Source organism: Barbatula barbatula (assembly GCF_947034865.1).
Source record: "Barbatula barbatula genome assembly, chromosome: 17".
Classification (NCBI taxonomy): domain Eukaryota; kingdom Metazoa; phylum Chordata; class Actinopteri; order Cypriniformes; family Nemacheilidae; genus Barbatula; species Barbatula barbatula.
The window spans coordinates 7,486,168-7,507,882 of record NC_136780.1 but is presented as its reverse complement, the minus strand read 5'-3'; the positions used below and the strand labels follow the sequence as shown (position 1 = coordinate 7,507,882).

General features: G+C 36.9%; 3 protein-coding genes across 9 annotated transcripts; all 3 read left to right on the top strand.

Annotated features, from left to right (window-relative positions):
- The first annotated feature begins 3,283 nt into the window (after positions 1-3,283).
- On the top strand, positions 3,284-8,809 carry ccn5 (cellular communication network factor 5). Of its 3 annotated transcripts, none has more exons than XM_079477761.1 (5): positions 3,284-3,413; positions 4,213-4,426; positions 4,619-4,867; positions 5,484-5,713; positions 6,150-8,809. In XM_079477761.1, the coding sequence occupies exons 1-5, from the start codon at positions 3,342-3,344 to the stop codon at positions 6,393-6,395; spliced, it is 1,011 nt and encodes a 336-aa protein (XP_079333887.1). In that variant the 5' UTR covers positions 3,284-3,341; the 3' UTR covers positions 6,396-8,809. The 3 variants fall into 3 exon arrangements, with proteins under 3 accessions (XP_079333887.1, XP_079333888.1, XP_079333889.1); XM_079477762.1 differs by having other exon boundaries at positions 3,288-3,413; positions 5,490-5,713; positions 6,150-6,879; XM_079477763.1 differs by having other exon boundaries at positions 3,288-3,413; positions 4,712-4,867; positions 6,150-6,758.
- LOC306906393 (P2Y purinoceptor 1) lies at positions 7,166-8,077 on the top strand (the record flags this gene model as incomplete). Its single annotated transcript, XM_079477764.1, has 1 exon — positions 7,166-8,077. One exon carries the CDS (start codon positions 7,166-7,168, stop codon positions 8,075-8,077), a length of 912 nt encoding a protein of 303 aa, XP_079333890.1.
- Positions 8,810-10,447: 1,638 nt separating the features above from the next.
- On the top strand, positions 10,448-21,556 carry pfkfb1 (6-phosphofructo-2-kinase/fructose-2,6-biphosphatase 1; the record flags this gene model as incomplete). Of its 5 annotated transcripts, XM_079477936.1 has the most annotated exons (15): positions 16,999-17,179; positions 17,630-17,900; positions 18,406-18,531; positions 18,657-18,753; positions 18,902-18,968; positions 19,083-19,157; positions 19,449-19,505; positions 19,593-19,714; positions 19,809-20,016; positions 20,157-20,303; positions 20,391-20,495; positions 20,581-20,710; positions 20,793-20,855; positions 21,028-21,092; positions 21,334-21,556. In XM_079477936.1, 14 exons carry the CDS (start codon positions 17,813-17,815, stop codon positions 21,391-21,393), a joined length of 1,410 nt encoding a protein of 469 aa, XP_079334062.1. In that variant the 3' UTR covers positions 21,394-21,556. The 5 variants fall into 5 exon arrangements, with proteins under 5 accessions (XP_079334066.1, XP_079334062.1, XP_079334063.1 ...); XM_079477940.1 differs by lacking the exons at positions 16,999-17,179; positions 17,630-17,900 and adding an exon at positions 10,448-10,499; XM_079477937.1 differs by lacking the exons at positions 16,999-17,179; positions 17,630-17,900 and adding an exon at positions 18,087-18,201.
- Between the last annotated feature and the right edge of the window lie 159 nt (positions 21,557-21,715).

The window sequence follows — 21,715 nt, the reverse complement described above, 5'->3', positions numbered from 1 at the left end:
TGTGTATGAGATTGTGGTCGCCCCATGATTTCTATAAAACCCTCATTACTCTCTGTGCTATTAGGACATGAATAGAAATGAATAGCTTGAGGGCAGATGTCAAAACATTCTTTTATACAGACGCAAATTATTTATCTGTTTTCTGACATTTGTGGCTTTCTGCACAACACCCCCATCTAACGGCAAAAAAAATTCATTTGTTATTCATGTCTCTGTGACATCAACTGTATTAAAACTTCTGATTCAATCCTGCGTGTAATCAAACTACTTTTATTGGAACCAAATCAATGTGGTTTTTACATATTTTTGTTTGATTAGGTCAATGTTCAGTGCTTCATTTAACTATAAACTGATTCGAGATGTTATGCATCAAAATTCTGTTATATGGATTATAAGACTATAAGAATTCTCTTACTTTTTGTGCAAGTGGCCTTCAGGGAGTTGGCGGTGGTGGAGATTTTCTCCGTTCCAGCTAAACAGCATGCTGCCACAATGAATCCATGTGTTGTCTTTTATTTATTTGTTCTACTTATTTTAAGCCATGAGCTCCAGTGATGTGAAATGGTAAGTCCTATTTGAAATTTTAGATTTCAGGTTTCTTTATAACCATTTCTCTAAACATCTGTTAACATTTCACATTCTTAACTGAACTCAAAGATATGGACCTTAATATTTTTTTATAGATTACTCTGGAGTGTGTGTCTTACGATTTTGATAAACCAACATCCATTTTCCCACAGGAACACATTTTTATAAGCTGTTGTGTAAAATGTGGTAGTCATTAATACTGTATTGGTTTATGGCCATCTATTGAAAAATGTAATCCACCCCCACTCTTAGAATGTCCAGTACAGTGCAAAAAACTGATAGTATTTTTGTCTTGTTTGCCAGTGCAGTCCACTTAAAAATGTACTTTAGAAGAAAAATTCCTTAAAAAATGATTACTGAAGAAAATCACAATTCACAACTTGCTTCATTTTAATAATTGTTTTTAGGAAACAGGACTAAATATTTATTCTGCTTCTCAAGTTAATGTACCTTGAATTAAGAATCTTTTGATTTTCGTTCTCGAAAACAAGGCTAAAATACTGTATAATATATTGATTTATTGATTTTCCCGTGTTTTGTTATGTAACCCCCTCGTGGGTTTTGTATTTTTATGAAAGTCTTGTGTTAACCCGCTGTCTGCACCTGGGTCCTCTGTCCTTGTCTCACCCAACGCCATCATGACAATACAGGTATAGTTCACTTGCAGTCTCTTTCCCTAAAGCTGTTACTCTACAATAAGTGTGTGTGTTATCTGACAGTTTTCCTGTGGTTGGCAGAGGAAATGTCATTTCATGACACCTTCTTAGTAACTTGGTTCCTATAAAAAACAAAGGCCTTTCCCTTTAAGACCCATGTATTTGCATACATACATGCTTGGAACAGCCATCACAGAACAGGATCTGCTGTTTAGCAGGGGGATTTGTCTAAATTTGGCTCACATCTAGGTCACATCTGTGTAATGTGTGAGAAAGGGATTGTTCAAATGCATGGAAACTCAAATCAACCTGAAAGCTGTACTGTTTTTCTGTACACAGGGTGCTTTTGATAGTGAACAAAGTATGTCTTATGATGTCAACTAACAAAATGTAAAAAAAATCTTTCATCAAATGGATAGTTCACCCAAAATTTACAATTATTTCATGATTTTCTCACCCTCATGTAGGTCTAAGCCCTTGACATTCTATTTTCTAACAAAAGAGACTTTTATCAGAATATCTTTGCCTCTTGCTATACAATGAAAGTAGATGTGAAACACTGTACATTTGCATGCCAAAGATATCTCAAGTTACATTTAGCCAAAGCCACGTCTTTGTTTCTTAAATTTTCTATTTGTTATATGTTGGTCGTTGAACATCAGGAAACCTGTGTTTATATAATATTAAATGTAAGATACGATGTATTTAGAAGTAGAAGCAATACAATGTAAAAATCTGTTTCTAGTTTTCCAACTTATTATGAAACTATGATGCATCGATACTGCAGATGTGGCCAAATTCTTCAAACCTCAAAGGCACATCACAGGTTTTCTAACATGAAGTCTATTCAGTAGTATTTGGTTAAACCCTAAACATGTTAAAACCAGGTGTTAAATGAACACACTTCTGCCCACAGCGAATGATTCTGCAACATCCATCCGAATCAGAATCTGCCAGTTTTGTATCCTGTATTCCTGTAAACCATAGTCAACTGGCAGGCAATAAAAGCTAAACTCATGTTAGTGACAACTTTTCCATGAGACAGTATTGGAAATCTACAAGCTTTCTAACAGTATGTGTAAACGCAGCTTTCTGGACTTTCAGAAGTAAAAGAGAAAGTTTTTCTTCTACATCTGCTTGTCTTGCTCCGTTAACTTCTAAAAAAAGTATTTTTGTGAATCATCTTCCCAGAACATTTACACATTCCTGACCTTCTACTTTCAGATGCTTGTCCGTAACATGTTTCTTCTGGACCTTTATGAATGTTTTTATTGAAATGTGTATAGGTCAATAATATTTGGATTACTAGTCTTCATGTGTCACAGCAGAAAACACTCTGAATAAGAGAGACTGTTTTTTGAACATCGTGACAGAAATTGTCTGCCTCATCCCTAAAACTGACCTTTACAGTAATATTGTACATTCCAAAGATTTGTGAAAATAAATACAGGACAGGGTTTTGGACTAAAAGTCACATCACTTGCTATATTTGGCAGCCCATATGTGCTCCAGCTGAATTTACAACACAAGACTTTAAAAAGGTAAGTTTTCCATCTAGATCTATTTTTAGACAGTCTTTCACACAGGGTCATCTTGCATTTTAAGTTTTTTTCCTGAGCACCTTTATCTGAGCACCTCATGTGATAGAAGAATACAGTATTTAAAACTTAAAACCTTTTATAAAGCCGTATAGTTGCATATGGCTATATACAATATATATTCCATTTATATCCATACAGTTTATAATAAAAAATATTGGTTCTAGTGATTCAATAAACAATAACCATCATTAAAATTCTTTAATGTACTTATCAACTTCAAATTAATATCTTCAGTTTCTGATGTGCTCCAAAACACGACTCATTTGGAAGAGAAAACAGAGCAGACAAGCAGAGGAAAAAATTATTCTGGTTGTGGGAATGGGTAACGGATATGTGGAATTTGAAACATTTCTGATGCTGCTCCAGCCACTGTTTACAGACAGGCTATGACATCAGAGGGGCGACTTTATAAAAGTGCATGTGCACAGAGCCAGGCAGTGAGCAAACAGTAACACAAGTCGAAAATCTCATTGTGGTGAAACATACATTGCAGAGCATGATGGGGAATCTAGAGAAAGACAGAAACAAACTCATTGCATGGTCAATGCTACTCTACCTGGGCTCACAGGTAAGATTTGCTCTCTTCATTTGCGTGTTTTGCTGGAGATAAAACATTTGTCTGATTTGTTTTTTTTTGGGAGGGGGGTCAGGGGGTTCTTGGAAAGGTTTTAAAAGGGGCTTTTTGGGGCAAGTATTGTTTTCTTTAGAAATTTACTCAGTGGGTGGAATTTGTTTCAGTGTAAACTGTATGTAATGGGGCATTGATGTTTATGGAGGATTCTCATAGTTTTAAACCTGCTGGTTGGCTCTAACACTGGTTTATAATCGAAAGCATGCTTTTTATGCTTCCAGAGCCTGGGAATACATACTGTAAGCTATGTGATTCACATCAGATGTTTTTCCTCTTCACGTGTGTATCAAAATTATTTTGGGTTCCGTGGAAGAAAGTAAGTCATAAAGGTTTGAAATGACAAGAGAATGAGGAAATGATGATGGAATTTATCTCATTTTAATAGAGTTACACAATTCAAATAAGCACTGAATACACTAGATGGATCAAAAGATTTACAGAATATCTAACAAAAAATCAATTGTCTTATCATTTACTCACCCCCATTTCAAACCTGTATGAACACAAAGAATACAAAGGATTATATTTTGAAGACTGTTGAAGACCATTGCATGGACACAAAACCACCAAGATTTTTCTCAAAATATCTTTTGTTTTCTACAGAAGAAGAGTCATATAATTGTTTTAAACAACATGAGAATGAATAAATGATAACAGATTTTTTTGGGGGTGAACTATCCCCTTAAATCACTACAGTGTTATTGTAATTCTCTGAAGGATACTTCTCTTGTCTTAGGTTTCCTGCCAGCAGTGCGATAGGCCGTGTCAGTGTACCTCTGTACCAATGTGTCCAGAGGGTGTTCCTCTCATTTTGGATGGATGTCAGTGCTGTAGGATGTGTGCCCGGCAGCAGGGTGACCCCTGCACTGACCGGTTTCTGTGTGACAGTCAGAGGGATCTGCAATGTGACCACAGCGCCAGCTTCCCCGGTGGCCCTGGAGAGTGTGTCAGTGAGTGCCAAAATAGTTTTTCTATTATTTTCTATTTCAATGTACGGAATAGTGTTGTTAAGTTGAGATGTTCATGTGATGACCGACCATGTGATATGGTTTTTACGTGCTGTATCAAGAAGCGGTGTAAATAAACCTTATCACGTCAGTATTTTATGACAACATTCAGATCGTATGATCATCTGTTTTTAGGTCAGAAGGAACTGGGATGTAAGCATAATGGAGTCTTTTACAAGGAGGGGCAGGTATTTCAGCCTTCTTGTGTCCTCCAATGTCACTGTTCAGGGGGTGGGGTGACCTGCGTGCCCCGGTGCCGAGAGGACATTCGTCGGCCAACCCCAGACTGCCCTCACCCGCAGAGGGTTCTGCCACCCGGAAAATGCTGTAAAGAGTGGGTGTGTGAAAATATGGACAACACTGTGCTTGAGGATGCTCTCATAGGTTTGTTTTAGTTGCTCTGCGTCCAGCTAACAGATTCCAACTACATGACTAGGCTGTTCATATTATATTCTTTTTCATGTAATTATATTTTATCAGTGAAAAACTCATAGTTTAGTCATGAATTTTTTTTTGTCAAATTAGCACGTGTCCAATGTTTATGGGATAAGGCTTTCCGCAAACTTCCATCTTTTGGGATTTTGCATACATGTTTTGAATGTTTCTTATTCCAATCGCTATTTGAGAAGTCCAATTACATTCCAGTCTTAGGTATTCACTGTGGGATTTTGACTATTTAATTGAATGCGTCTTGCCAAGATTGAGCCCAAAAGCACAAATACAAGCTGACTCCAGAGGCCAACTTTCCATGATTCATAACTAGACTCATGTCTGCGTAATGCAACAAAGGCAATGTCCCCGCAAGTTACATCCACTAGAATGGTACATTTTGTTCTTTGTGTGTTAAGAAGTTTACAGGGCAGTGTTGCCAACAATAGCTGATTTTTATCTCTGAGGGCTGGAGGTATTCATTCTTAGAGATTTTTATTTCAAAATGCAAGGTTTATTGAGATAATACTTTATATTTAAACTTTGAATAATATAAATGTTTTTGGTTTAGCAACAGCTTCCAGAACAGACCAGTCGGTGCCTGCAAACTTTGATGGATTTCAAACCAGACCGAGCTCAAACTGTGTAGACCATAGTTCAGAATGGAGTGCTTGTTCACAAACCTGTGGGCCTGGGATATCAACACGGCTTTCCAATCAAAACCCAGCCTGCCGCCTTGAGATGCAGAGACGCTTGTGTACGATCCGACCCTGTCCGTCTGTTCTCCACAGAACCCCACAGGTGAGTCTCCAGCAGACCTATACTGTTTGATGGGATGCTTTTGCATTCAAAACTTCCTTTAATCCAGTTCTTGACGGATGGGTCATGATCCAAAAACCAGATGAGTTCCCAAACAGTTACTAGTTAATCATGCAAATAGTAAAATGCAACGATTAACCATATAATCATGCATATCTAAGAAAGCAATAAGGATATACTTTTTCTTTTACAAAGTCAATCTAAATAAAACCTAAAGTACAATACAGCTTCATATTCAACAAGGATAAACAGTTTGAGCTGACCACAGTGTGTCTTGTGTTGTGACTTTTGGCTAGCACCGTGAAACCAATAAAATCAAAAAATGTAGCCATTTTGTTTGTAGTTGGGCTGCAGAATTTTTTGTTTAGTTGTTCACAGCCAGTTGAGAGCCAAATCAACGACAGATTCTGTGTTTCAGGGGTCAAGACGGAAATGTCAGCCCAGTTACCGGTCAGCGAGACCTCTGCTGCTTTTCCATCAGGGCTGTTACACTACGCGGTTTTACAGGCCACGTTATTGCGGCCTGTGTACAGACAACCGTTGCTGCACTCCGCATCACACTGGCACCATGATGGTCACTTTCCACTGCCCTGGGGGCAGAATGTTCAATCAAGCTGTCATGACCATCAACTCCTGCATATGCCATTACAACTGCCCTCCTTAAACTATAGGAACATCTTTCTGGGGTTAGACATTTCCCCCATTCGCCTGTTGGCACATTTAGTTGTTTTACCCTTGTATTTGGACCCACACTAGTCTTGGTGTTTACCAATGTAATGGAAATATTTATTGTACATATTTGTGAATACTTTTATTTTTAGTATGAGATGTATTTTTAATACTTTGGATTAAAGAATCTAAATTACTACAAATTTGGTTGGGAATTTGGTTCAGGTAGCATGCATCACAGAATTTACCACATCACAAGTAAAACATTTACATCTGGTCAGACTGTAAAGAAACAACAATAATCACACGTCAACCCCTTTTCAATAATAAAGATTTTATTGCTTTGTATTTTTTCCTTAATCTTTCTGTATGTCTTCTTTACCTACAGCTGTGCAATTATGTGTTATAATATCGTTCAAATGTTTAGAATCATTTGACTGAAATGTTTTTTTTTTGTGATATTAAATATCAGCTCATCTAAAGATATTTGATCTTTTATATCATAAATTAGATTTTTAGACAAAAATATGATCATGAAACTAAAATTGTATTAAAAAATACGTTTTAGAAATTGATTTGGACTAAAGGAGGAAAAGATTGGAACTGCTCTCACTTCCGCCATTATGATACAAGAGGATAAAGAGTTAAACATTTCCATGAAAAGATTACCTTGTTAGTCACCATGCACACTTCCTGTAAGATTTTCACATGTGTTTGTATCTGACTTCCACTTAAAACACGTGTTGAATTCATTTGGTGATGGCAATGGAGTCAAACTATTCTTCCTGCGGAAAGGTTAATTTTGATTTTACGCACAAATTCATACCCACAGTGTACGTTGCTGTTTTCACACTTGGACTTCTTGGCAACTGTTTTGGGCTGAAATCTGTGTATCAGAACTGGCAAAAAATGGGTAATGTAAATATATTTGTCCTCAATCTGTGCCTGGCTGACCTTTTATACATCTTGACTTTGCCTTTCCTGGTGTTTTACTATGCATTGAACAGTCAATGGATATTTGGAGATGTTTTCTGCAAGATCGTGAGGTTCTGTTTCTGTATGAACCTTTACGGCAGTATTGGTTTCCTCACCTGCATCAGTGTTTACAGATATCTGGGCATCGTTCACACTTTAAGAGTCAAGGGAAGAATTACAGTGAGACATTCAGTTATGGTTACTTTGCTGGTTTGGTCTTTGGTCTTTTTTCAATGTCTGCCTGATTTGTTTTTTATAAAAACCAGCAACAGCAACACAAGCTGCTTTGACACAACTTCAGACACCTATATCACAGATTACCTGAAGTACAGCATCGGAAGGACGGTTTGTGGATTTGGAATTCCTTTGTTAATAATGCTGTGCTGCTATGGACACGTGGCTTTTACTCTGATGACAAAGAAAGAAACTGATGTCATTTTGAAGCTGAGATGTCTCAGACTGGTCGTGGTCTTGACACTGCTGTTCTCTTTTTGTTTTATTCCTTATCATATTTTCAGAAACTTCAACCTGGTAACTCGAATCTACAAGTTAGTGGGCAAATGTCACAAATGGTATTCCAGTATTTACATTGCCAACCAGATTGGAAATGGACTGGCATGCATGAACAGTGCCATAAACCCACTGGTTTACCTCTTTAACAGTGATGAACTGCTTATGAAGTGTTTCATGCGTCGTCACTAAAAGAATACAGGAACATAATTGAGGAAGATGAAAGCATCACCATCTGATGAACGGATTCTTTCTGTCATAACTTCATAACTTTTTCTTGCCTTGAAGGAACGTCTGCCTGATTGAAAGAGCGTATAATCACATTTATTTCGGTAGCACTTGTTGGTAACTTGTGATTCATTGTTTTACAGATGTCTTCATTGTTTGTTATGTGCATCTTGTGACAGGAAATGTGGTTGTAACGATTTTTGTATTGTGAAAAAGCACAGGTATAGCTCAAGCTGTGACTTTTGGAACACAGGGGCAGTCTAATTTTGTGAAAATGAAAATAAATCTACTCTTCTTTCACCCAAAAGCCTCAAACTAAAATAAACTAAAAGCCTACAAAGGATGAAGAAATAAATTATTATATAATTATTGAAAGTAAATATTAGCTTTAAAAACAAATGGAATGTACCATAAACTTAACCATGTTTTTCTAGTAAACATTTACCCATTGTTTTTGTAACTACTGTATGGCTACTGCAGGATAACCATTGTTCATTTGTGACTACCATGGATTAACTATAGTAACCATATTTTATGCATAAAATTAGTTTTTCTTTTTTTCATGAATCTTTGTAAGTGTAAAATTAAAAACACTAAATTACTGACCCTTTTTGTGAAAGCCCAGCCAGAGTCTTTTTTGGTGATTTACATGTTCTCTACGTAAAATCATCCTAACTAAAATAAAGGACAGTCTGCAAAAATCTAATCTTAATATGTCTATTATTGACTGAGTAAAACCATGTAAAATATTGAAATCATAGTAAAATAATGGTTGAAAACAAACTTTGATGCTTAGATTTTGAGACTTTAGCCTGAATTCAACAGGCAGGTTCTCATTTTCTATCAAGTCTTCCATATGTGACCCTGTGACATGTAAGTGACAAGTGAGCTACATTGCCGAAAACTTTATTTTCAATTTTTCTTTTCTCACGGAACCCCTCTAACCAATATAGATATTATATCTCAAAGCGAGGTTGTCACCTATCACCATCTTATAACATATAACTGCACACTGCAGAAATCAGCCGTATAGCCATATAAATAAAACAATTATAAGCAAAATATTTCGAACTATAACCTGCAAATTGAAGGCTGCACTGTCACTCCAACAAATGCAGTTAAAGACCTAGGCGATATATTAGACAGCAACCTGACATTTCAATATCACATCACAAATGTCACAAAAATAGCCTTCTTCAACCTTAGAATGTTTCATTATTTGAGAACATTTCTGTCTTGCTGATGCAGAGAAGCTTTTTCTAGCATTTTTGACCTCAAGACTTGACTTCTGTAATGCGTTACTTAGTGGTTGTCCTGCATCATCAATAAACAAACTACAGTTAGTTCAGAACGCAGCTGCCAGAGTTCTGACCAGGACCAGAAAATACAATCACATAACCCCACTGTTATCAACCCTCACTGGCTACCCAAGTATCCTATTGACTTATCGTTTATTTTTTGTGTTTTTTTGTTTTTCTTATCTTCTCCTGTAAAGCTGCTTTGGATCAATGCAAATTGTGAAAAGATCTATATAAATATATTTAATTATTTATTACTTTATTTTCTGGTTATGAGGCGAGCAAGGCTGTAAGCTTTCACTCTGTATATGGCGAAAATAGGTCTGTCAAACGATTAATCGTGATTAATCACATCCAGAAAAAAATATTAACATAGTATATGACTGTGTACTGTGCATATTCATTTTGTATTAATTAACACATACACAGACATTCCTATATTTAAAAATATAAAAATTAATAAAAGTTGATATATAATTTCAATTATTGGTAAATTTAAATAAATACATCAATATATTTCCTAAATATGTACCCTTCAGATTATTAGAAATTAGATATCTGATAAATATCTGAGAAATTACACAATTTCAAGTAATATTTACATTATATAACACAACACAGACTTATTATTACTATTATTTTTTGATCAACACCTAATAGCCTAATAGCTGCTTAAGTATTAACATACTGTAGTGTGATGTATTACAAAAAAAAACTGTAAACTAAATAATGAGGTACAGCAGTTGGCTGACAGCGAGACTAAAGGTCAAAAGCCAGCAACATTCAGTAACCCATGCAGTGTTGTTGAGAGCAGAGCTAGTGAACCCATGTTCTGGCAGACATTAAAGGACAAGGCCAGGCTGCACAGATCAAATGTCTGTGTGTCATCAGGGGGGGGGGGGATTGGGGGCAAATACACCAGCTTCTCAGGTTCAGTTACATTAAAATGATCCTCTGAAACACATGTGCACTATACCACGGCGTCCATAACACTTTGGGAATAACAGTTTCGCTTTTCTGCTTGTCTTCCTGAATGATGGACGCACGACCTAAGGACTTCCGCCGGCGAACCCGTTGCGACAGTGCAGGTGAGTACAGATGGCGATGACTAAACTGTCTGTCAAGATTTAATAGAAAGCTAAATGGGAGCAGATGAGTTTAAAGATGAGTGCAGAAAGCTGCTCGCTGTGCGCATATAGACAATCTAAGACTGAACCACGGCATGTAAAATAAATAGATAAAGCTGTTTTTATTTTGGCTGGTGTAATATACATTGACATTATGCTGCATAATTGCCTTAAGCTGCGTTCAGACTTGACTTTGAGCATGCGAAGGTCATCGGATGGTGGTACGAAAATGGGCGGGCGCGATTCCTACATATTTCTCATTTCTGTATCGAGAGGTCACGCTGTGACATTTTGATCTTCTATTGGTCTCAAGTGACGCAAATTCACATGTCAGAGTTCACCAAACTTTAACTTTTCTACGCAGCGAAACGCAAAATATCGTTGGACAGGCTTGCGTTTCTGGTCTGTCTCATTTGCATGCGTGAATGGAAGTCAATGGAATTGTGACAGTGGCATTTGTTTATTACTTTCTCTGCGTTGCACGTGTGGTCATGGATGTGGTGTGTGTCAGTGTTAAAGGGAAATGCAATTAAGTGAAATGTAGAATAAATGCACACTGCAAGCAGCATGAGCTGCTAAAAGCAAAACAGCAGATCCTCATGTCTTTTTGTCTTAAAGGGTAACTCCAACGAAAAATGTATTAATTACTTTAAATACATTTATTACTCACACTCAAGTAGTTCAACATCTGTATGACCTCCAAAGGCAAATTAAGGTAGTTTTGGAAGCTTTCTGACTTCTCCTTAGATTGCAACGAGCCACATGATGACAGTGCCGTCAGAACGCGCATGCGTTGAGCGATGTTCTGACACCGGATGCACTGTCGTGTGGCCAAAAAACGACCTTAATTTGGTTTTTGGGGGAAAATAGAGGTCATACAGGTCAGGATTTTGACAGACTTGTGGCACTGGAGACGTCTCGTAGAAATGAATATATTTGTGACGTCATCACGTCATGTTAGTGTCAGCCCTTATTTGTTTTTCTTCTACTCTCTTATCTGTCACATAATACTGTATTTTACAACGGGATGCAACCAGCAGTCACTTTAACCGCTGCTAAAATCCTGATTTATAAACACAACATAATCCGACAAAATCACAATACAGTACATCTACTTATAAGAGCGGCTATATGCTGTTTGCCCTTTCTCGACAATGTGTTGCTGTATTACGAATGGTTCTTTGATTTGAAATGCAAGTGACAGTTTAGATACGAGAGGCAGAGGACTTGCGCACACACATGGAGCTTATCGGAAGAGAGTGTATACGAAAACGGAAGATGAGGACGCGCACACGGCCATGCTCCAAGTCAGGAAGGAGAGAAGACGAGTAAATGGATAAAACAAAATTTGATGCCAAATATACTTGGGCGGACATAAATAAAACTTGTCGGACCGCCCAGGTAAATGCATTGTATGGGAAACAGATTTTAAACTACTTGAGGGTGAGTACTTAATGGCATTTTTTGTCTGAGTTACCCTTTAAGGTGGATTTCACACTTGAAGTTTAGTTCGGAACAGGGCACGGCATGAAACTCGGTAATGTGAAAACTGTCAAGCGTACCTAGATTTGCACCTGGCTACCAAACCCGAGACTACCGGAAGGAGGTGGTCTGAGTGCGGTTGCTCTCGAACTGTGGCGTGGCTCGCTTGAATATGAAAGCAACACAGACCCGGGAGCGCACTTGATGAGAAAGTAAGGTTACCAGTGCATGTGTTTTAGCCGATTACAATAAAACACATGTATGAGATGATAGAGTTGATGATTTACCTAGGCTTCGAGCAAGAGTGAGCCTACATCATATTTCTTCATCGCGAGTGGAATCAGAGCCGCAGGTCAACGGTAATGCCCTGTTTCCTCTAAAAAGTCAGTTTGTAAGCAGCACAAAGCTGTCTGCATGGTACCCAAATATCATTTAGTCTGCTGCGTATAATAAAAGCACAACATATCATTCCGTGTTCTGCTTTCTGTCATATGCCTTGCACATTTTTGTTGACGTAAGACGAACGCAAACGCACCAGAGTTCGATAGAATCAAGTTGAGTGTGAAACCAAACCAACGATACGAGGGCACAAACTCAAGTTCGGGCCGCAGCAAACAAGCCCAATCTGAAAACGGCCTTAGCCCTCATACCAGAGGACTGTTAAAGGAAAGTCATGCTGTTTTGAACAAATTGGACATGACAGAATTGACATGATAAAAACAGATGGACATCCTGACTAAAGCCAAACACGATGCATGTAATCTGTCACACAGGAAACAGTGAGAATCTGGCTACCACACTGTGTTTAACATCCTGAGATTTGAAGGCAAATGTCAAACAAGTTATTTGTATGTGCAACATTTATAAAAAAATTGAACCACTGCCTTATCACATTTAGTTTATTTCCCTTTTCATTCTCAATGTCTGCTTCTGTTTGTCTCCTCTTCCAAATGGCTATCATTTTGCCTATTTGAATGGATTTATGCTGAAGGTCTATCACTTGGAAATGTGAAGGATCTTCATATATTAGCCACATAACATACAGTAATAGCCTCCAACAATTATGCTTATGTATATGAAATTCAATATGATGTACAGTCTAACCCTCCAGGCATTTCAACAACTGGCTTCGTAGAAGGTTGCTCAACACTGATCTCTTGTTACACAAGACTACCCACATCATTTCCATGGGAAATTAAAAAAGAAAATTACATTATTTCTCAACCAAGTTCATTGAGTAACATTAACAGTATGCAATTTCAAACCATACTTTGACCTGGTGAACTTAAACTGGTGTATATACATATAATTTTGTATCTTTTTCCAACATGTACAAATATAACTGTTGTATTGCTTGAAAGTGGATGTGAACATTTTTCTTTTGTATTTCTCCAGTTTTGATTTTCTGCAACAAATTCTTTACAAACCATTTACATTTTCGGGCTATCAGCCACATCTGAACAGCATCTATACATGTGTCTGTTTTGCACAGATTAACATCCTGTTTATGTTATGTTCCAGATAATAATGATAATGCATTGCAATATATATATTTTTTTGCTGTTTTCAGTCAGCCTGTTCATTTTCACTGATTATGTGTACTATTTCCCTTCATAGCAGAATCTGTTTGCCACATCCTGAAAAGCTTGCAAAAACAATTTTGTGAACCGCTTTAAAGTATCTTATCATGATATATACACGGATGGACATTGGTCTCTTTTATATGAAGATAACAGTGTTGTATAGCATTTTCTATCTGTTTGACTTTTCATATTGGTATTCTTTTGGTTTCTGCACCTCCTCCTGATACACGTCTTTTCAGGATGTGTGTGTTCACGTGTGGTGTGGGTGCAAGATATAAATTTTAGCTAAACTGGCTCAAAACTAGTCACACAACTAGACCAACACTGGATAGACTGTAAAAACAATTGACTTCAAAACTTGCCTTAATTTATTATTGTTTTATGAACTTTAATTATATTGTAATTTAATTTGGGAAGTAACCTGATTTCAGTTTAATACAATTTAAATTCAAATTACTAGTAAAGCCTATTTTTTTAACTTAAAAATGTAAGGCAAATTTTGAACTGAAATGGGTGAAATGTTTTAGCTTATAGATTGAATTCACCCATGGCACTAGAATCAGTTTATTAGGGTCCATACCTAAAAAATACAAAGATAGTTTAATTTATCTGTGTCAGGCAAGCACAGGTTAATTCTGAAATGAAAAGCAATACACAAGCAGTTTCTACGACTAAAAGATTCTCCATTAATATGACTACATCAATAACTGTTGCAAATAAAGCTGATACGCAATGTCAGTTTTCAGAAAACCAAATAAAAGGTAGATTTTTTAAGGAACATAGAGAAGAAACAAAAAAGAGGTTTAAAACTGCCTATAAAATTATCAATGTGGACATATACACATCACAATTTTGATAAAATAACAATTAAAAACACCTCAACAAATCTACACTTTATTTAAGAAAGATAGCCATGATGCGTATATATTTGAAATATTATGGTATAAAAATAGTGCATATATTTAAAATATTTATTTGATTACAACCCGAATTTCGGAAATGTTGGGACGTTTTTTAAATTTGAATAAAATGAAAACTAAAGGAATTTCAAAAATGTCAAAGACGTCCACAAACTCTTCAACAGCTGGAAACCTAAAAGGCAAGAATGGGACCAAATTCCAACACCAAAACGCCAGCAACTCATAGCCTTAATGCCCAGACGTCTTCAAACTGTTTTGAAAAGAAAAGGAGATGCTACACCATGGTAAACATTCCCCCGTCCCAACTTATTTCAGACCTATAGCAAGCATTACATTTGTAATGAGCTAATTTAGTAGATAAACGTGTACAATTTCTCGGTGTAAACATTTGCTATGTTATCAATGTTCTATTGTGTATAAAATATTGACTCATGTGATTTGAAATTCCTTTAGTTTTCATTTTATTTAAATTTAAAAAATGTCTCAACTTTTCCGGAATTCGGGTTGTAATTAAATAAGTAATTTATAGGGTTTATAATTTTATAAACACACATTTTAAATAATAAAATGTTACGGTAATCCCCACTTTTTATACTGATGCAGATTAAAGTTTTTGTTGAAAAAAAACTCAGTAAAACTTTATTATACATTCAAAAACATTAAGCTTCTTGTGCGTTGCCGTGGTGACTCGTGAACTCTGAGATCCATTAACAATGTCTTCATGTTGTTTCTGTGAGCCTGCGTTATCTCTGGGTATCTTTCGTGAGGTTTGATTAAACTTACCCTTCAAACGTGTTCCAGAACCGACATACCCAGAATAAGCAAGGTTTCGGTTTATTAAGCCCTCCCCCGGGGCCCATTTCAGAGTGTCAAACCCTAGAAACGGGGAAACTCAAGCCCGTTTCTAAAAGAGAGATAATTTATACAGCCAGTAACCATAGTAACTTACTCTGTGAACCTAAGCTGGTCGGGACGGGAGCAGGTTTTCTTTTGCAAACCCAGAGTTTCTTTCTATCTCCTCGCCCTTTTCAAAGCGCAACTGTTGTATCTCATTCATTTTTTCATTAATACAGTCATTCATGGCACACATTTTGATTATACAGACACCAACTAAAATGTCATTTATGCATTTATAGACGATCCTGTATGTGAAGAGGCTAAATTAATTCATAGGGATGTACTTTGATTTCAGGAGAGCATTTAAGGTCCAGAGTAGAATTTTGTTGTGCATTTATATGAAAATTGTCTTTACAGTGAATTAGATATATCAAAGCACATCCTACATCCTTACATAAATAACATCAGCCATCCTGGCAATGTTTTACATCAGAGCATGTTCTTTCCTTTATATTTTCTCACAAAGAGAAGTTTTCTATGGAGGATAAGAAATGACTTAATAAAGTGCATGAATAAATAAATGAATGCATACAGACATACATGCTGAAAGAAGCAATAAAGTTACCGCTAATATAGACGTTCATCCATTTCTACCCAAAGAGTTTACTCAAACCAGCTGTTCTGAATCCAAACGTTTCTGCGTGGATAAAGCCAGTCAATGTCTAAAAAATGTAGGTGTTTGTGTGAGTTGAATAAGAAATGTGTGTATTTCACGACGTGACTTTGTATTAAGGCCGTTTTTAAAGCGTGCATAACATTGTTTTGTGATTGGTGTAAAAAGTCCCCAAAATAATCTCCTACTTGTGGGCATGACTGTGTTTGTTCAGACAAATCTTCTCAGACCAACCTGTCTGGTCTCCCAATCCTTGCCACTCTCTCTCTCTCTCTCTCTCTCTCTCTCTCTTTCCACAGAGACAAGACAGGTGACCTGTGACCTATATCACGAAGCAAGGTGAACAAACACTAAATTGCAGAGTAAGTTTTGGGTTGACAAAACCAGACAAACCCAAAACCTGTTTTAGAACAAGTTTAGCTGTAAGACAGCGCTTAGTACAAACGTTCTCTGTCAACTCGTGTTTGATCCATAGTTTGTGAGGCGCGTGCGCCTGAAAGTGTGACACGTGCTGCAAACAGCCAATCACACGGAAAGCGTAATGGATGGAATCAGCACAATTCACTTTTCTTTTGAAGATGAAAAGATCACAATGAAAAAAAATCTTTTTTACAGTTAGCGACTGACTATTTCAATGCAGAATCAACTGAATTTTAATTATTTGTATAGGTTTACAAAAATATCGAAAGACAATATGTATGCTTCATAACTTTAAAATGCTTTATATATTAAAGTTTGTTTTTATACGAATATAGTTTAAATGCCGTTTAATATTAATTAATTAATATTAATTATCAACTCATATGATAATTATGCGAATGTGTTTTGAATTATAATCAATCAATGTAAATATACAATACAAATAAAAGCAGCAAAAGATTTTCTCTCTAACATCTTTTCACTCAGAGATACAAGGGGAGTGGCTTCATTGCGTCAGATATACGTCAAATTTCTCAGACCTGATTGGTCCAGTTTTGGTTTGCGATCTCTAAACATTATACAACCTGCTATTACCGTGGCGAAGAACCAATCCGCATTCTTGAGCCCGAAAACTGGCTATATGCTCGAACTAAACGCGAATTTAACTGCGTAAAAACCGAAAACGGCTTCGTGATACAGGCCACTGAGCCGCAACAAAGTTTAAAGGTGTGTAATTCGACCAGAGATACGGGAGGATCTGTTATACTTCCCAATTTTTGCCTAATGGTTGCACCAGGCTGTGACGACGACACGGCTTTTCGTGATTGGCTAGATACACCGCATGACAACGATCACGTGCGTTTCGGGTTTATTCTAACGTATTGAGTTGAAATAATGCTTATTAATTCATGTTTTTAAATCGGCTAAAATTCGGCTCTGTTCCTATAAACATAATATGTTATTTTGTGTCGTTTAATACAATAAAAATGAAACCAATACTGATTCAACTCCGTTGGTAATTTATGTTTACTATGATTTTTACGCACACAGTTTTAAACAGCCCATAACATTCGCAATATGAAGTGTTTTTGGTTGCTACTTGCTACGTTTTAATTACAATTTTTTGTTTATTGGACAAATCCACTATCTCGTCCTCATCATTCGCGCTTTGAAAAGGAAACACAGCGCCAACGTCACTACGGCAAGCAGCAAGTGTCCGACTTGACGGCTCCTTTTTCGACTCCTCCCTCGACTGCAAGAAGCTAATCTCGCCGATGGGTCTGCAAAGAGGTCGAACACAATTTATGTGACCCCAGCCATGTGCTCTCATAGTTTCTAAACGCGCATAGTTCAACGACAATGTCCTCAGAGCAGGAGCTGACACAGACACCCCTGCTCAAGATCTGGGTGCCGTGGATGAAGACTTCCTCAAGCCAAAGAAGAGGGTGTGAGTGAAAGAACATATTTGATCACCTGCCATTTCCTTATCTTCTTTCTCTCTTTTGATTTACCCCTTTGTTTTTCTTCTCTGGAGTTGTTTGTGTGTAAGGAAAGCAATGTCTTGTAGATGATCAACCTGGGTTTATGAACTTTAACCCTATGCATGCTTAATTTTTGTTTCATAATGTCGCCTCTGGGAGTTGCAGCAGAATGCAGTTTGTGTTCTTGGGATTATTGTGCCCTCACTTGTGGCATCGAAGAAATGAAATGCTGAAAAAAATCATTACTATATTGTTGTGAGATGTCCTGTCAGTAGTTTTTATGTGTCTATATTTGCCATCTGAATAATTTCTCTATCCTGTTTTTGTATGTTCATTTGGCTTTTCTTCTTATTTCTTCTATATTAAGGGGTGTCTCAGATTGAGTGCTTTAATATTTTCATTTTTTCATCTCCAACTTTGAAATGATCAACCCGTACTCAGAATTGATATTAAACATCATCTGATCCACAGCCTCAAGACCGCAGTTTACAAACTGTCCTACAGTGATTGTGATGGTTGGACTGCCAGCCAGGGGAAAGACCTTCATCTCAAAAAAGTTAACCCGGTACCTCAACTGGATTGGCGTCACAACTCAGGGTAATTGCAGCGTTCGAATTGTTGGGGGACATACAGTATAAATATACAGTGCTTATATGTGTGAGACCTAAAGACCTTGTTTGCAGTATATGTTTGTTTCATATGATACGTGTTTTTTTATTTAGTCTTCAATGTGGGTCAGTATCGAAGAGAGGCTGTTCAGACATACAAAAACTACGAATTTTTCTGTCCAGACAATGAAGAGGCCATGAAAATCCGCAGGCAAGACTTAAAGTTCACAATGACATTGCTTTGCATTAAGAAGCTTTAATGTGTTCATTGATTATGTTCTTTATCACCTAAGATATAGAGAAAATTGCATTTGTGTATGTACATTATGCATTGTTGTGTATGTGTGTCATATGTTCAGGGCCTGTGCCTCAAATGCTCTCAAGGACGTTGGTAATTACTTCACTAAGCACCAGGGACAAGTAGCAGTGAGTCATGAAAAATATGCATTATTTCACGAAAATAATATTAAAGGAACTAAACACCCAGCAAATACATTTTGGATTAGTATTGCATTTTAAAGCTGCTTGGATTCTTTAAAGGTATTTGATGCCACCAACACTACAAGAGAGAGAAGAGGAGTCATCATCAGTTTTGCCAAGGAGAAGGGCTACAAGGCAGGTGCAGAGTTTTGCTTAATTTATCAGAGCTTTAATGTGTGTCTAAATGTATGCCTTACTCATTTTATTTCTGGTTTCATGTTTTGCATGTAGCCTACTCTTGGCTGTTTATGGTGGTTAATGATGTCATTTTGTACAGTAAAGTGCAGTTTGCACAGTAGGTGGCGATAATGTACTGTTTCACCTGTCAGGTTTTCAGGACGTTATATTTGGCGTTTCAAAGAAAAGCTCTTGTAGCACATTTGCCATTTTTTCAAAGTATCCAGGTTTAACAAATATCTTGTCCAGGTGTTTTTCATTGAATCCATCTGTGATGACCCAGAAATCATTGAGGCAAATATAACGGTAAGACTACGCAACGGTCCGGTCACGGTTTTGTTTTTATTGTTGAGGACAACTTAATCAAATTGTCCTTTTGTTGGGTTTTGACAGCAAGTAAAATTGAACAGCCCAGATTATGAAAATTATGACAAAGAGGAAGCGCTGGTGGACTTTCTGAAGCGTATTGACTGTTACAAAATGTCCTATGTGTCCCTGGACGAGGAAAAAGACAAGTACACTTCATTTTATACAACATTACAGCAATACCTTTATGTGGTGCTACATGCACTTATGTGCTTCATCTTCTTTGTCATCTGTGTTTAACAGACACATCTCCTACATCAAGATCTTTGATGTGGGTTCAAGGTACCTTGTGAACCGGGTTCAGGACCACATTCAGAGTCGCATAGTGTATTATCTCATGAACATCCACGTCACTCCTCGATCCATCTATCTGAGCCGGCATGGTGAGAGTGAGCTCAACCTGCTCGGAAAAATTGGTGGAGATTCTGACCTCTCTTCACAGGGCCAAAAGGTGATCTTGAAAGCATATTGGAAGCATATAGCATATACAGCTGGATCCGTACAGTTCAAGGGTAAAAGTGTATCTATATTTGTATTAGATTTTTATTGTAAAACAAGATCATAAAATTTTGCATTACCATTTTATCTTAGTATGCTAGAGCCTTGTCAGAGTTCATCAAGGGTCAGGCCATCAAGGACCTGAAGGTGTGGACCAGCCACATGAAAAGAACCATACAGACAGCAGAGGCGCTAGGCGTCCCTTACGAGCAGTGGAAGGCCCTCAATGAAATTGATGCTGTAAGCTTTTCATGTGTTGTTTGTTTATGTTACATGCAATACAATGCTGGTTATCATAGCTGAATTGTTTTTCTTGGATCGTTTAAGGGTGTATGTGAAGAGATGACCTATGAGGAGATTCAAGCAAATTATCCAGAAGAGTTTGCAATGAGAGACCAGGAGAAATACCGTTACCGATATCCAAAGGGTGAAGTGAGTCCACATCACACGTTGTCCCAACTACCCTGAAAGTCATATTCATCAGTGTTGCTTATTTGCAAAATTGTGTGTTTTGCAGTCGTATGAAGACCTGGTACACCGTCTGGAGCCCGTCATAATGGAGCTTGAGAGACAGGAGAATGTTCTGGTCATCTGCCACCAGGCAGTCATGCGTTGTCTTCTGGCCTACTTTCTGGACAAAAGCGCAGGTCTGAAACACTTACTGACTGTAAAACACACTCAGTTCCTCAGTTTATTGTCTTTACAATGACATGTATGATCTCCTCACAGATGATCTTCCTTATCTGAAGTGTCCTCTGCATTCTGTTCTCAAACTCATTCCAGTAGCTTATGGTGAGTCTACAGCTACTGCACTGTAACCATGTATTTTTCTTATTAAAAAATATTTTCGTAGGAAACAAGTCAAGACAAAAATAGAGTTAATATTATGAGCATTGCTGTATATTGTTTTCAATATTGTTGAGAAGTACATACTCTTCTTTTTACATGATATTTATGTTCTTAGGATGCAAAGTGGAGTCATTCTATTTAAACGTCAAAGCAGTGAATACACACAGAGATAAACCTTCTGTAAGTCAGAAACCTCCTGAAAGTGTGATTTTTGTTTTCATTTTATTTTGATGAGTAACAATGCATTTTCTTTAGATTTATTAATTTAGATTTAATTTCCTGTTTTTTACCTTTGTTTATATAGCTGTATATGTACAGTTTTGTATTTAGTGTAAAGGTGCTTTGCACCAATGCAACATTTTAAAAGGCCCTATAAAATTTAATTAAGTGTCTAAATGTGGGTTAACTGTTTGCATTCTAGGATGTGAATATCACAAGAAAGCCAGAAGAAGCACTCCGGACTGTCCCTGACCATCTCTGACCTGAATGGAAGAACCGTGACAGTGAATTCATTCAATGCAGAAACATTTTTTTGGCAAATCAAAGAAATATATTAGATTAAGTGTCAACAAATAATATGGTAGGAAATGTAAAAGAAATGTAAGTGTTCCATCCAAATTCGTTTTTTATGATTTTAAATAATTAAAATAATAAATAAATAAAAAACATTTAAGATTCTTAACTTATTTCTAGGCCATTAATCAAGTGTGAGCCTACACTGAAAACGTTTTTGCTTTAGTTATGCAGCTAGTTGCCAGTAACGTACTGTAGATTTATATTTATCTAATTTATTGTCAACAGTT